Genomic DNA, 14,607 nt, shown 5'->3' on the forward strand with positions numbered 1-14,607 from the left:
GACCCCTCCCACTAACATCCAAAGTCCTGCAGAAAAAGAATGAGATGGCAAAGGTCAGAAGACATTAAACCACACACATTTATCAAAGCAGATACACTTTCAGGTTTGGGTATTAAAATAGTGAAGAAATACAGTCACAACCCACCAGGCGAAGAGTAAGAAATAAACTAAATAAGTGAAACATTCTCTAAGCAAAACTACAAGCTGAATCACCCATTCCTAATGGATGTCCAAAAGGACAAAAGAATGCTCTGAAAGCTACTAAGAGTAAACCTTCATCAGAATGTAAAGATGGAAACTCTACACATGATGGGACTTCGTTCAAAAAAGTCATAATGTTGAGTTTCAGAAATTTTCAATTATCTAGTACCCACTGGAGGACTGAAAAAGTAATCCTGAACAAACAATACCATCTGGACAAGAATGCCATTCTCCAAAACTGGCAGATACATGCAGCAAATGCAGAGAAAGAAGATTTGGAGGGATAGAAAGGCAGGGGGGGAAAAACACACCCACACAGAATAATAATAGAAGTCGGGATTAATTTGGTGTAAGGCAAAGATGCCTTATTTCCAAACTACTTCTCTACTTTTTTTTCTTTTTTCAGATGTGTCAAAATATCTGAAATATTAGTAACAACACTATAACACAATTTGTCATCAAATTCTTAAGTTAATAAATATGGGACCAGTTTTTAAAATATATTTTACCCCTGAGTTATGACAAAAGTTTAGTTCAAAGATATCAGATAAAGAGTAGATTCCACCTTGCATATTCAGAAACAAAATTACTCAATTGAACACACTTGGGAAATGAACACCTAGAAGAGATTTTGGAACCACAGGTTTTCAAATTCAGTTTCCAACTGGATCAAGCTACCACTTTCATCTGAGACCACTGTGACATGAAAAAAAAAAAACTTTCTAGCTGAAACAAGTATGGAAAAATATATTCCTAAAGATAATTTTGTTTTCTTGCAAATTTGCAAAATTTTCCTTCTGCTATTCCATATTATGCTTAACCATTGATGGCACCACTTCTCTACACAGTGAAGCACTGCTTTATACGAGACTTGAGTTCTGAAAAGGACAATGGCCTACCTATTTAACCTAAAATGTTTATTACTGGTGGCTTCAATTCATGTTTTATGGTTATACCTATATACTTATTTAAGAAAACAAACTCTTATCTAAAATATTATTTAGGAATATTTTTTCTTGGACTTTGCTAGACAGGCACTGCTTATTCATTTTGCAGTTCTGAAGTCAGGATAATGCAGTGTATTCAGATGGAATAGCCTATCATGAACATTCTTGTCTAATTGTTCAAGTTCTCATTCTGACAGCTCTCCCTCTTCAGGGGAAGAGCTACCTGAACAGGATGAAAAATGCCTGGGTTTGCTTTCTTAAGCAATTTTTGTGCTTTCTACTCTACAGTTCCCTCCTCCCTTCCTTAACTCCACTAGGGAGTCAGAAGACCAAATCTCTCTCTAGTGTAAGGAAAGTACTAGATTATTCACACAGTTATGCAATTATGCAGCTCATTCATTTCCACATTTCAATCAAATTAAGAATATATGAGGTTTAAGTATAGTTTATAAATAGAGCAATAAACAGACTAAAATAATCATAATATAAAACGAAAATAAATACATTTTATCCACAAAAGGCGATGGTTGTCTAAGCAGTTATTGTTAACCAATGATTAAATAATTATGACAAATCTCTCAAGTTTCTGATAAACTTCCTAATAAAACTTATACCAGCATACAACACAATGTCTTTCTGAACACAAGTTTTGTAGGAAGAATTACAGATTTCCAGAATACTGTAATATCATTCCAGTGGTATATTGTAATTTTCATGACAGTATTAACGATCTCCAGAAATATAAGATAGTTGTGGGTTCACTTCAGGTTTTTTACAATACCTATCAAAACAAATAAGACAATATAATGCGCACCTAGATGTATTTAGGTTAACCTCAAACTCAATACAAACTTTTATTTTAAATAGTTTTTACGTAGGTAACATATACTCCATATCCCAGAGAGCTGTGCTGACAAGTAGGTACATTTTCAGAGTCACATGGGAAGAAATACAATTTTGGTTGTAAAATAAAGAGCAATTGGGAATTTTGGTTTCCCCTAAAATTCAAAGAGATAGAGCTTCATTTCTCACTCAGAACAGTGGAAACTCTTGACACAGGGAAGGAATTTGGTAGTATCCTGAGCGCAAAACATTCTGAATATCTCAAGATACATATAATTTTATATCTGTATGTATATGTGTGTATAATTACATATATATTTCAACAACCAGTTGGCTTTTATCACAGATCTGCTGATTTCAAACAGTCTTTTCAATTTTGGATTGTAACATTTTATTAATGCTTTGGTACAAAATTTAAATAGCAACCCACGATTTCACCTCCTACTGTATCCAGCAGAAATACTATACCATGATATTTAGGCATTTCTTCATTTAATTAGTTATGAACATTGTGCTTTATCAGTAACCATTAGCTATCTGGAGTTAATATCACACAGACAAAAGTTCACACTAACAGGACTATTCTTTCAGACTTTCTACTTACAAATTGAAAGAGCTATACAACACCAGTTTACACATGATTTAAAACAAAATACATGGGAAGTATTTAATTTTCAAAGCACAACCCCCTGCCTCTTTCTGTGTTGTTTTTCTTTGAATTCAAACACAGATTCTGCAGTGACAATGGTACTCTGTACAATTAATACTGTAGTCGATTAAATGGAAAATTTGAGTCTGTGCAAAAAGACAACCTTGTTTCAGGCTCCTCTGAAGCTGCATCCCAATGTGTTTTACGTTTTTTCTCTATTTCCTGCTGACCTTTGCTTTTCTTCTACAGAATTGTGATGTGGTGGTGATCTCACACTTTCATTCAATTCTAGATGGAACTGGAATAGAGATTACCCTATGAGACCTCAGAGTTCTCTGAGTCTCTAACACTGACATATTTACATTTATTTGCCTCAGGATTTTCCTTTTAGCAAAAGGATCATTTATTCTTTTCCCTTCAGGGTTCGAAGAGCACTTCACATGAAATCTACTGCCTTCTTTTCACATGTATTTTGTTAGCTTTGTATATCATCTTCAAACACCAAGAGTAAGAAGAATAACTATACTGTGGCAGATGCTTAAGGAAATTCAAAAAGTAAATACAATTTCCCCATCCCACAGGCCAAATATTCTAAAATTACTAAATTCAAAAGAGTTATTTGCTCCTGCTACAAGCAATCCAATTTGAACCAAAGCTATTCTCTATAAAAATATAATAAGGGCTCCTGAATGCTAGTTTCTTTGCTAACTCAACTGACAGATATTCTAGCAATAAACATAAGTAGTAAATCATATCTTACAACTGACAGCTTTTACAACTGACTGACTGGCACCAGGGAAATACACAGTTCTATAGTCAGGAATGTTAAACACCTTGAACAGGGCAAACAACAGGTAAAGTCAGAATCTGACTCTGCATGATGTTAACAAACCATAACTGCCAGATATGCAACAATTCAGAAGAAAATTTAATCAGTGGCCAACAGGTTAAGTCACCATCATAAGTTTCCCCCAATCCCAACACAGCAATATGAAATGCATCTATGAACTCAGAAACATAACAGAAAGGAGAAAGGTTAGGAAGTGTCATGCAAGTTTATCTTTAAATTATATAATAAATAAAAGTAATGCTTTGCAGCACAACCAAAAGGTTTGTGTTTTTCAGAAATAGCCTAGAGGGTGGAGTTTCTATTGCAGGCTAATAGAATATGGCATTATTGATTACCTGGTAGATAAAGTGGGGACAACTCTCAGGAAATTCAAGATGAAAGGACCAAAATGAGGGAAAAATCTCTGAAACAGTAAAGACTAAAAATGTATAGTGAGAAAGAAATTACTCTTTTTCAGTACTTTCTCCCCTTTCTCTCCCCCACTTCAGATAATTGAAAATTCTTAAGTGTCATTTCCAGCATTATTTTTTAACTTCAAACCTCAAGGTTTAAAGGCAGGAAAGAAACCAGTTTACAGAAGCTAACAGAGAAATAAACTTTTTAAAAAAAAACCCACAAACTGCAGGGACAGTTCAGCAACGATAATGTTCGATGTATTATCTACAATATCTGTGAGAAACTGTATTATTCATGAGATTAAGTGTTTAGTTAAGTTCTCCAGAAGATTGTATTTTGCTTTGTAAGCCTTGCTTTCAAAATAAGTTCCAGCATTATCAGTTAGTTTACTATTCATGTGATGTATCCAATACCTCCCAATAGTAATGAAACTTGAAATAGTTTATATACAAAACAATTACCTCTGTCCCCATCTACTTTATGTCATCCTGAGAGTATGAAGTACTCTATTAGAATGCCTGCTCGGGACTGATCCCTTATTTAATGCAGGAGGCAGCAAAACCAGCAGCTGCCATGCTTGAGCTGAGGCTTACCAGTATCTACTGAGCAAACACCTTCAATCAGTGCTACAAGCATAAAGCAACGATAACTTAAAGGTAGCTTTATCCCAACCTATTCTCTGCTAGATCTATATTTTTTTGAACTGGTCATCTCTGATACTCTGTCAGAATCCTGGCACAAAGAATTTTACCCACACAGCAACACAACAATCACTGTTGAACAGCAGAACCACGCTTCAAAAACATATCAGCATGAGGAACGTAGAATGCAGTATCCATCTGAAGTTGTAAGTGAAATTTAACAAGCAGGATGAAATTATTAAATTCAGCTAAAGTATCAACTAATAACCCTATAGCCTTTCAGAAAACTCCTCATGCGATATTTTAAATGCAACAGATGATCACCATACAGGGCAAAAACCCGACAACATAAGCAGCAGCACTTTTTGTAGTATCTCAGGGATGTACCATCAAATGTTAGCTAAGGATATGAGTATGTTCAAAACTGATGAGATCACAGTTCTGGGTCACACAGCATTACACAGTTCCAAACACCTTTTACTGGAATGCTGTTTCTGCTATAGAGTCAATCCATCTTTCCTTAAAACATGACTGGCCTTGTTTATGCTTCTTTATAAAGAACGCTCATTGACATTCATTCTAAGACTTCAAAACACAATTGAAGTAACTTTTTTTTTTTTAAATGCTAGCACTTTGGCACTGGCATAAATTGAGAATGACCTATATTCCACATTAAAAAAAAAAAGAAAAATCACCAAAAAAGTGACCTAACTGACTAAAGTCTTTTGTTCATGTTATTTTAAGTTTAAATCACTTTTTCAACAAATTTTAGTTTCTAACATGATGAATAAAGTACCTTTTGTTTGAAATATAATAATGCACTCCTTCAGCTGGTTATACACAGCAGATCCTAGAGACTAAAATCCATGCTCTTTTTTCAAATACTGGGGGGAACAGAACATAAAATCAACATTTACTTTCCACAGATCTCTTTGTATCTCAAAAATGCACAAAAGGATATAATTATTACTCTCCTTTCCGAATGACCATTAACATGTGATATAATTTTCATACAGCATAGAGTATTAGTTTCTACTATATATGCATATTATTATCTAAATGAGAATACCACCAAAAAGCTTCACTCAAGACTAAGCAAGTACTTGCACACTTACAGGGACACATCCCCCTTATTCTTTTTCTAGCTCAGTACTTACCAAGCTTTTTCAGATTTAAAAACCCCACAGTTAAAAAAAAGGAAAAAGTTAAAAATAATTACATTCCTCATTCTCCCTTAAACACTTTTGTGTTATCCAAGGAAATTTTGAGGAAGCAGTATCTACAGTATTATGACCACCTCCTTAGCTCTTTCCACTCCCCACCACAGGGCTAGTAGCCTTTCCTCATTATCAATAACAGCAGCATAAAATACAACACATACCCTTCTAGTATAGCTTATTCCCTCTGTCACACCACTTATATACCATCATTCCTCAGCAGATGTGTCTTGCTATTTTAGCCTCTTCCCATTTGACAGAAACATTTTTATTTTCAAATTAGAGAAAAAGTTACTGATATACTTTTGTTTCGTTATACCTTCATCTTCAGATAATAAAGTTTTGCTCTATAATGAAAGTTTAATCTATTCCACACATTTAAATGCTTAATCATTATAGCTCATTTAAAAAATGTAAAGAAATATTTTGCACTTACCTAAATTTCCATCAATGTACATGAATATAAATGAAGAAAACAATGAAAGCATCCAAAACAAAGTTAAAAACAACAAGTATGCATGCAGCTCTTAAGACAGAAGTATTAAAAAAAGGTGAAGAAAGCGGGAAACAACAGTACAGTGAAAAACAGAAAATAAAGTGAATGAATATGCTAGACCTACTGGCTTTAAAATACCTTAAAATAGACTTTCACTGGTCATACATACTATATTACAAATTTGAGTTGAAAATATTTATGTTGATTGCTTTTTTCTTGAAACAAGACGTATTTAGTAAAAAAAATCAGGTATTTTTTTAAATTCTTATTAATTTATTAATGTTATAACATCTCAGGAAGCATAGTAAAACACAGACAGAACATTTCCATTTCTCAGTTTACTAGTTTACCTTTTGTGAGTAACCTTGTACTTCAGAAATATTCACAATAAGCTTCAAAATCTGTAGCGTTGCACACATTTGCATAGAGACAATGAGACAAGCTGAAAGGTATTTATACTCCAAAAAACTCCCCTGACCATCTCTGGTATTTAGGAACAATGGGGAGGCCACCATTCCAGCCACTAATCAAGTGTATACTTTGATGCATAGCAAGGAATAAATACTTATCTGGGAACTCAAAGTGAAGACCCAGTTCCTAGCAACTCCCTATATATTCCACTAGAATCAAACCTCCAGAATTTCAATGAACAAACAAAATATCTCAAAAAAAGATGAAGAATAGTCTCAGAAGTGGACAGAGTGAGGAGATAACAGATCTTCAACTTCATTTGACTTGCATTTAGAGGATGCCAGCAGGGTCTAAGCAATGAACTGTTCAGTTTGGAAACAGGCAGGGTCGATCCCAGCCATAGAAACCACTGGGTAAAGTTAAGAAGCAGTGAGCTTCTTTAAAGATGCATGCATATTTAATAACAATAAATAATAACAAATTGTTATTAGGAAAATATGGCTATATTAATAAATAATATTTCCCAACTATATATAGTTTTACATGTATATATAAATAATATATACAATTTTAAAATTTTTTTAACTCCACTGACTAGTTCCCAGATAAGCTAGCAAAGCTACAGCACATTAAATTACAGCACTTGCTTCCTTTTCTTTTACAAGGCAGAAAGGTGACTAAAACATTCTTGGTATGACATGCAATGCATCAGAAAGCAAAATAAGTGTATGGTATGTTTGGTTTGAATTTTGGTTTGGGTTTTTTGGTTTTGTTTTGGTTTTTTTTTAAGAATGTATACATTACAAAAATCCTAATCAAAGTTTTACTAGGAATGGTTTAATTAATACAAAGAAGGAAAACAACTTTCAGAATATTTTTCTTAGTGTATTGTTCTACTTCAATATTTGTCATGAATCAAAGTAAAAATGAAGAGCATGTGAAATAACACTGAATAGCTACTCACAGTTCTGACTTCATGAATATGCATACCCTTATCTCCTGATTATTTTAGCAGCTCTGTTCTCTTAATTGCAGCATCTATAAGTTATTCATATTGCTACAGATACAATTTTGTATTCGAAACTATGAGCCTCTCAGAGGAACAGTTCACTATCCTTTTCATCCTTTCTCTTCATCTCATTAATCAGAAGCAAACTCCTCTAGTATCAGGACAGGAACGAAACTTCAAAAGAAGATCAAAACTTATAAAATGTTTTCAAAGAACACATTAAGCAAATTAAAATTACCTCCTTTTCTGTAAGGAAAAAAAAAGAAGGCTCAAACTCACCATTTATTTCCAACAACATACAACCATATCATGAATGAAAGAGAGCACCACTGTTCACTGCACGCAGTGGTTCATTTTATATTAATTATGTAGTATTAAATAATTCTATTTATAAGTAGGCAAAAGAGGTACTATTTTGTGCAACTCAGTTTACAATTGATTTTTAAAATGTCACAGTAAATCTAATTCAGTTATTGCAATGTCATAAAAGCAGCATGTCAACTGATAAACATTAATATGTTATCTTAGGACCACACAGGGATAAGCTAGTTCTCCCACCTCGCCCCGCTCTCCCCTGCCCCGCCCCAGAGAGGAAACAATGCTGGGAATGAATACTGCTGAGTAATTTCTTGTGTCCTCCCAGTTCTTTCCACCCCAGCCTCCAGCTCTCCTTTGAAACCTTCTACATTAACTCTTCTATAAAATACATTCAAGCAATATTCACAGAATCACAGAATGGTTTGGGTTGGAAGGGACCTTAAAGATCATCTAGTTCCAACCCCCCTGCTGCAGGCAGGGACACCCTCCACTCGACCGCGTTGCCCAAAGCCTCATCCAACCTGGTCTTAAACACTTCCAGGGATGGGGCATCCACAACCTCTCTGGGCAACCTGTTCCAGTGCCTCACCACTCTCACAGTAAAGAATTTCTTTCTAACATCTTAGAGAGAACAACTATCTACCTGGGGCTGGGGAATGCAAAATCTCTGATTGAGAAATTGCAAATCGATGATTCCAAGATGAAAAACCACTTTAACTATTTAAAAACATTTGGAGTATTTCCTGCCCTGATGTATATAATCAATCCATATATGCCATAATATTAATACGTGCTGTGAGAAAATATGTCAAAGACTAAAAGAGATGACTAGAAAGACAACTAACTTTGGGTTGTAATATCAAAGAAAAGGTGCTCAAAGTATACATTTTCAAAAGTAAAATAATCTTCAAAAGAAGATCAGGAATGTCCAAGTTACTGTCCATAAATTTCTTTCTGGGTCTCTGTTTCCAAAAGGCTTAATTTTTTATTAGTTTTTTGTTGAAATACATCCAACTTTTTCAGGCTATTTCTTCAATTTGCCAAATTTGTTTTCATTTATAATCCTATTTTCCAGCATGATTTTAACCCTCCCAGCTTGACATTATCTGGGTGCGTAATACCTATCCATCATTCAAAACATTGATGAAAGACTCAAACATATGACAGATCCCTACCAGATGCTACTAGACATCTTTCCAATTTCACCATGAATCATTGATAATTACACTTTGACAGAGTCTTCCAATCAGATAGGCATCCATATAATAGCAATGTCATCTCATATGCTTCCCACCAGCTTGCTAATCAAAATCTTCCAAGTCAACATAGTTTTCCTAATGTCATTGTTACTACTGTTTTTTCCTTATGTGTAAACCCTGTTTTCCTGTCATCCAAGAAAATCAGATTTGTTTAACACTATGAATTGCCAAGAATGTCAGTCTTTTTTATATTTTTCCCCATATTCCTTATCTTAGAATTAATTTTTTTAAAAAAATTAATACTGTTTACAAATAATTTTCTTTGATTGTTCTCACAATATTTTTCCAGAAGCCACAATAAAAATATTTAACTACTAATTCACTTTTTTTTTTTTTTGGCAGGCAGTTAGTTTTGCCCTTCTCTAGTCTCCTGGGAGTTCCCAAAGTTGGCTGAGACTAAGGACCCCATTCAAGGTCTACTTCATCATCCACAGCCAATCTGAAAATAGTTTTTAGTGTTTCAGTAAGAAATATCTCAGTGTTTAAGAAAGGAAGTTTCCTAAGCCACTAACCCTCAGACATACCAGGATAGATCTATCACTTTTTAGTATAGATGTGATAAATCGCATCACTTTTTTCTTTAAAATTATAGCTTTTTTATAATTTTAATTGAAATTAGTTATTTGAAAGAATCAATTGCCGTGTGGGTAAGTAAGACTGACAAACTAGCTGACACAGCCAGCTTGGTCTTCCAAAGCCATTCCTTCACAAAGGCTCTTCTCCAAATGCTTACAAGAAAACTAAGCAGCAATTACATAAGAAGGATAGTCCTTTCATGCATAAATATTTGATTACAAGAGACGAAATAGCAGAAACACATGGTCAAGTCATAACACCAACAGAAGGCCCCCGAGGAGTTTTGATGGAACCTGTGGCTGGGCTTTGTGCTGTCTGACATATCCTAAGCAACCCAGAGAGCAGGGTGAACAGTAAGATGACATTTTCCTCATGATATTAGGTTATTCAAGGCAGTAAAGACAAAAGCCAAATGTAAAAAAGGATTTTACAAGACTAAGGAACTAGGCAAGGGCCAGCAGATGAAATTCAGGGAGATAAGTGTGAAGTTACACACAAGTGAAAATAATCCTACCTTCATGTGTAACAAGCTTTAATCTAAACTGATTATAACCACTGGTGAGATTCTTCAGCTATGATAAATATTCCCATTAAAATATTAGTTCAGTACTCAGTAGCAGTAGAAAAACCAAACAAGCAAATTGAGTGTTGGGAATTGTTGGGGGAGACGTACAGAATAAAAGGACAAACACTATAACATCAATGCATAATCCATTTTACACCTGTATTATGAAAGACTGAGCCATTTTGGTCTCCTCACCTCAAAAAAAGAGTTATAGGTCTGAAAAAGATTTAGAGAAGAATCAAAGAAATGTCACAGTTTCATGAAAGGAACTATCACACATGCTAAGATTCTCCTATCTGGAAAAGAGCTGAAGGGAGAGATGTGATGATGATGTCCTATAAAATTACCAGTCTCAGTGCCACCTATACCAGACATCAACTATTTAATGTTTCTTCCAGTACAAGGAACAGGAAATCCTAGCAAAAGCAGCCAAAGTCTGGTGCAAAAACAAAGGAAAAGCACTGTTTCTTCACATGACTTGTTAAGCTGTGGACACTAGAATTTTACATTGGTCCAAAAGCAACTGGCTTAATTCAAAGAAAAGTCCATTGAGAGTTATTAAGCACACAAACTGTACCTGGATCATAAAGAGAGCTTGGTGGAGATATTACTGAATACTAGGTCTATTCTATGAACTTTTGGACATTGCTAGCAATGCAATACTGGTCTACTCAGTCTTTGTTATTTTATTATAGGGTAAGAATTCATGTTGAATATATAGATAAAATACATTCTTTTTCTATTTTGTTAGGTTTGCCCTTACAAGAAAATAAGAGCTCTTGTTAAAGAGAGATAATGTTCTATGAAATGAGAGAATAGGAGGACTTGTAATGGAGTTACTAATTTACTTTCCCTCAAGATGGGGGGAATAGCTTCTAGAAAAAATAGCCAAATACATAACCACTTTGGCAGGTGACAAAAGTATCTAAATACCAGGTTCAGATTCAAAATGCCAAGACAAGATACTAATGTGACATTTCCTTTAGAAAGGCTACCAGAACAGTGTATTATAATATTCCTTGTACTGCTAAGGTGACACCAACTATCACCATTAGAACATCTAAACAATAAGGCTTTTGAATAGCAGAACCTCCAAACATGTTTTTGACAATATTAGTTCTAGCAGCATCCTAGTGCACCTACTATAAATAAATATTCAGTAACTATTACTGTCAATCTAGATACACAAGTTATACTAGAAAATAATAAATTAATTCACTGTATTAAATTCCTGATGAAGACCCAGTCAGTTTCCCACTGATGTAACTGCTATCAGGCTTGTTAGTTCCATAGATACTTAGGTTCATGACATGCCTAAGAGCTGCAAAGTCTGGTGGTAAGCCCTGATGATCACAAACTTGGAAGTAAATTAAAAAAAAAAATTCAGTTGTTGCTGCCTGCCAGCAAAGAAGTTTAGATTGGGAATCTGGAAGTGAGAGAAACACAGGATTATGTTTTTGTCTGGGGAACTTAACAGATGGTATAAAAAGGAGCAGCTTTAAATAAGCCCAGCAGCCAAAAAGTGTGTGGAGACAGCAATAAGAGAATTTTTTTGATCTATTCTGTGCCAATGTTCCGTATAGCTTTGTGAAACGGCATAGAGTCTCAAAGCTTTATCTTATAGCTTTATTCATCCAGATTATAAGAAGACTGAAGTATTTTAACTTTGGGAAAAGAATGTTATGTTGTGAATAGAAGTATTTGAAATAGGTATTTACAAGATACTCTTTTTCTAAGACACAGATCTCAAACGTTGCTGAAAACACAACTTCATTCTGTAACTTAGAATTACAGAAGGTTGCATATGCAGATTTCATATCATATTTTCTTTCAACTTAAAAGAAATGAACAGCTAAATCCCTACACGGCTCATACAAAATATGCCTCTGGATGTTTGTTTATGCTTTTGCATAGGTGCCTCCTTTACCTCTTCGGAAAAGGTTGCTAAGTGTATTTAGACTGTTGCTGCAAAAAAGCACTAGAGAAAGTTTCAAAAATAAGAAAAAGGGTAGTGAAAAACAATCATTCTCTTCAGCTATAACGTGAAAGAATGATGCATGAAGAAAATTATAACCTGCATTCAGATTCTTATTAATGCGCTTTCCTACTGTTTAGCAGCCAGAGGCAGATGGATCAAGACATAAAATTCTTGTTGTAAATGTCAAACTTGTTCCAGCATAGGATACAGTACCATAAGCAAAACATCAGGTACTTAGCTGTAAGTCAACAGAAATAAACTTCCAGAATTACTTACCTGATTTTCTTCATGGGAAACTCTCATTTGTTCTTTAAGAACTGACATTCGGGCTGCTTCTTCTTTCCTCAATACTCTTTCTTTCTTTAGCTCAGGACTCCAGAAAGTTTTGATGCTATTCATGGAGGATCCCAGCTTGCTGTCCTTAATGTCTAGTTCTTTTCTGAGAAGATCATTCTCCCTCTGTAGTTCCTTAAGCTGAGCCTGCAGGTCTAACATGGTACTATCTCTAACCTGTCTCAGCATAGAAGGAACCTGATGGTGGTGATGGTGTGAAGATGTGGTCAGACCTCCATGCTGATCAGTATAAGAAAGGACATCTGTGTGCGAAAGTCCAGCAGAAGCAATATTCGGACTGCTCCCCATAGCTGTGACTCGACCACCATACACAGCTCGATTTGTAGCCCTTCCAAGAGTCATTGTGCCCTTTGGGAAAGTAGTAGAAGCTACACCTTCATGGTCACTCAGATACATTGGTCCAGATGTTGCATAGGCTGCATTAAGGGACTGGATATTCTCCATTGATAACGTCTTACCTGTTCCTCCTCCTCCTCCACTATTTGTTCGCCTATGGCCCAGGCGAGGAGATCTTGGCAAACGAGGAGACCTGGAGGGACTTCCTTCTAAGTTGCTGATTGTTCTTGCACTTCCATACATTGTTCTTCTACTTTGAGGTACTATTTAGTAACAAATTAGTAATGCTAAAGTTGAATATTAAATTTATAATTCCGGCTAGAAATATTGGCAGTTTCACTGCATTCTTCCAGTAGGCAAAAATCTATTGTTCCAAAGTCAGAGACCTGAAAAAAGATATTATAAAATTCAGTAAGTTTTCCTCTTGGAAAGTAAGTTCATTTTCTGATATATGATGCTTGTAAAGTAACCCATTTCCTAGAGTAGTTGCTTTTACAATAAGATTTACCATACATTTTGTATTTAGGATGACTTGTTAAAAATGTATTTTCAAACTAATTCCATTCAGAAGAAAAATCTGTTCATTTCTTTCTTGCTAGAAAATATCTTGACATTTTGAATTTAACACATTACAATAAGAACATAGGCCCAAAAACATACCTTATTTGATATGTTAAAGGACTTAAATGACTGACCATGTGGAATTATATAAAAAAAAGCTGCTGTTGACATTAAGAACTACCCAAACTAAGGTATTTTCAAAATTACATTTTCAAAAGACAATATAAAAGTAGCAATTCAGTAATAATATTAGATTAAGACAGAACAAGGAAATAGGCAAGGGTTTTAATTTTTGTTTGGATTAACAAAGAGGCTTTTGAATAGGAAAGAGAGATCAAGGAAACAGTGTTTCTAATAGTTCGACTGTAATCAGTAAAAACATTTTAATAAGAAAAGTTAACTAATTTGAGTGAATATTTCCTTCTAAACAATTATAATGTCTTACAACACAGTATTATTTGTTCAATGAAGTACTAGCTTCCTAATATTTGTTGTTAATAAGCTTCTCAGGAAAAGGCTGCATGACAATAATCTAGATTTTCATTTAGAAAAAGGAGTGTTTGTGAAATACATTTTTCTTTATTTCCTGTGGATATCGTATTACTACTTTGATAGAACTATCCTTGTAATTTATTTAGCCAAACAGACAGATGTGGAACAATGCTCTGTTTTCAAATTCTTCAATACTATCGTTATACACCTACCAAGTTTCAAGTAAGTTTATTAAATTTACATAGCATAAATATCAACATACAGTAGGACTTTAGGTAGGCCTACTGAATTTTTTTTAAACAAGTCTGACCATTTCAATAACTTTGTGGTATTAATTAAATTGGTGGCCACTAACCAGATCTAGTACCATTTATTTCAAAGCTAACTAGAAGAAGAACAAAAGTTGGACTCAGTCAAATCCGGTAGTCTTTAACCATACCCTCAAGGCATCTGCATTACCTATAGATACATTATTTCCAGTATTTTAAAACATCTGTTCTACATTTGC

At 34.5% G+C, this 14,607-nt stretch overlaps 1 protein-coding gene across 14 annotated transcripts in view; it reads right to left on the reverse strand.

Annotated features, from left to right (window-relative positions):
• ERC2 (ELKS/RAB6-interacting/CAST family member 2) overlaps nucleotides 1–14,607 on the reverse strand; it is a 443,424-nt gene that overhangs the window by 413,466 nt on the left and 15,351 nt on the right. For all 14 annotated transcript variants that reach the window (XM_075762003.1, XM_075761998.1, XM_075762008.1 and 11 more), the window contains exon 2: nucleotides 12,633–13,432. In XM_075762003.1, coding sequence (XP_075618118.1) covers nucleotides 12,633–13,289 — 657 coding nt within the window. In that variant the 5' untranslated portion in view covers nucleotides 13,290–13,432. The remainder of the gene's footprint in view (nucleotides 1–12,632; nucleotides 13,433–14,607) is intronic.

Source organism: Balearica regulorum, chromosome 10 (genome assembly GCF_011004875.1).
Source record: "Balearica regulorum gibbericeps isolate bBalReg1 chromosome 10, bBalReg1.pri, whole genome shotgun sequence".
Lineage (NCBI taxonomy): Eukaryota > Metazoa > Chordata > Aves > Gruiformes > Gruidae > Balearica > Balearica regulorum.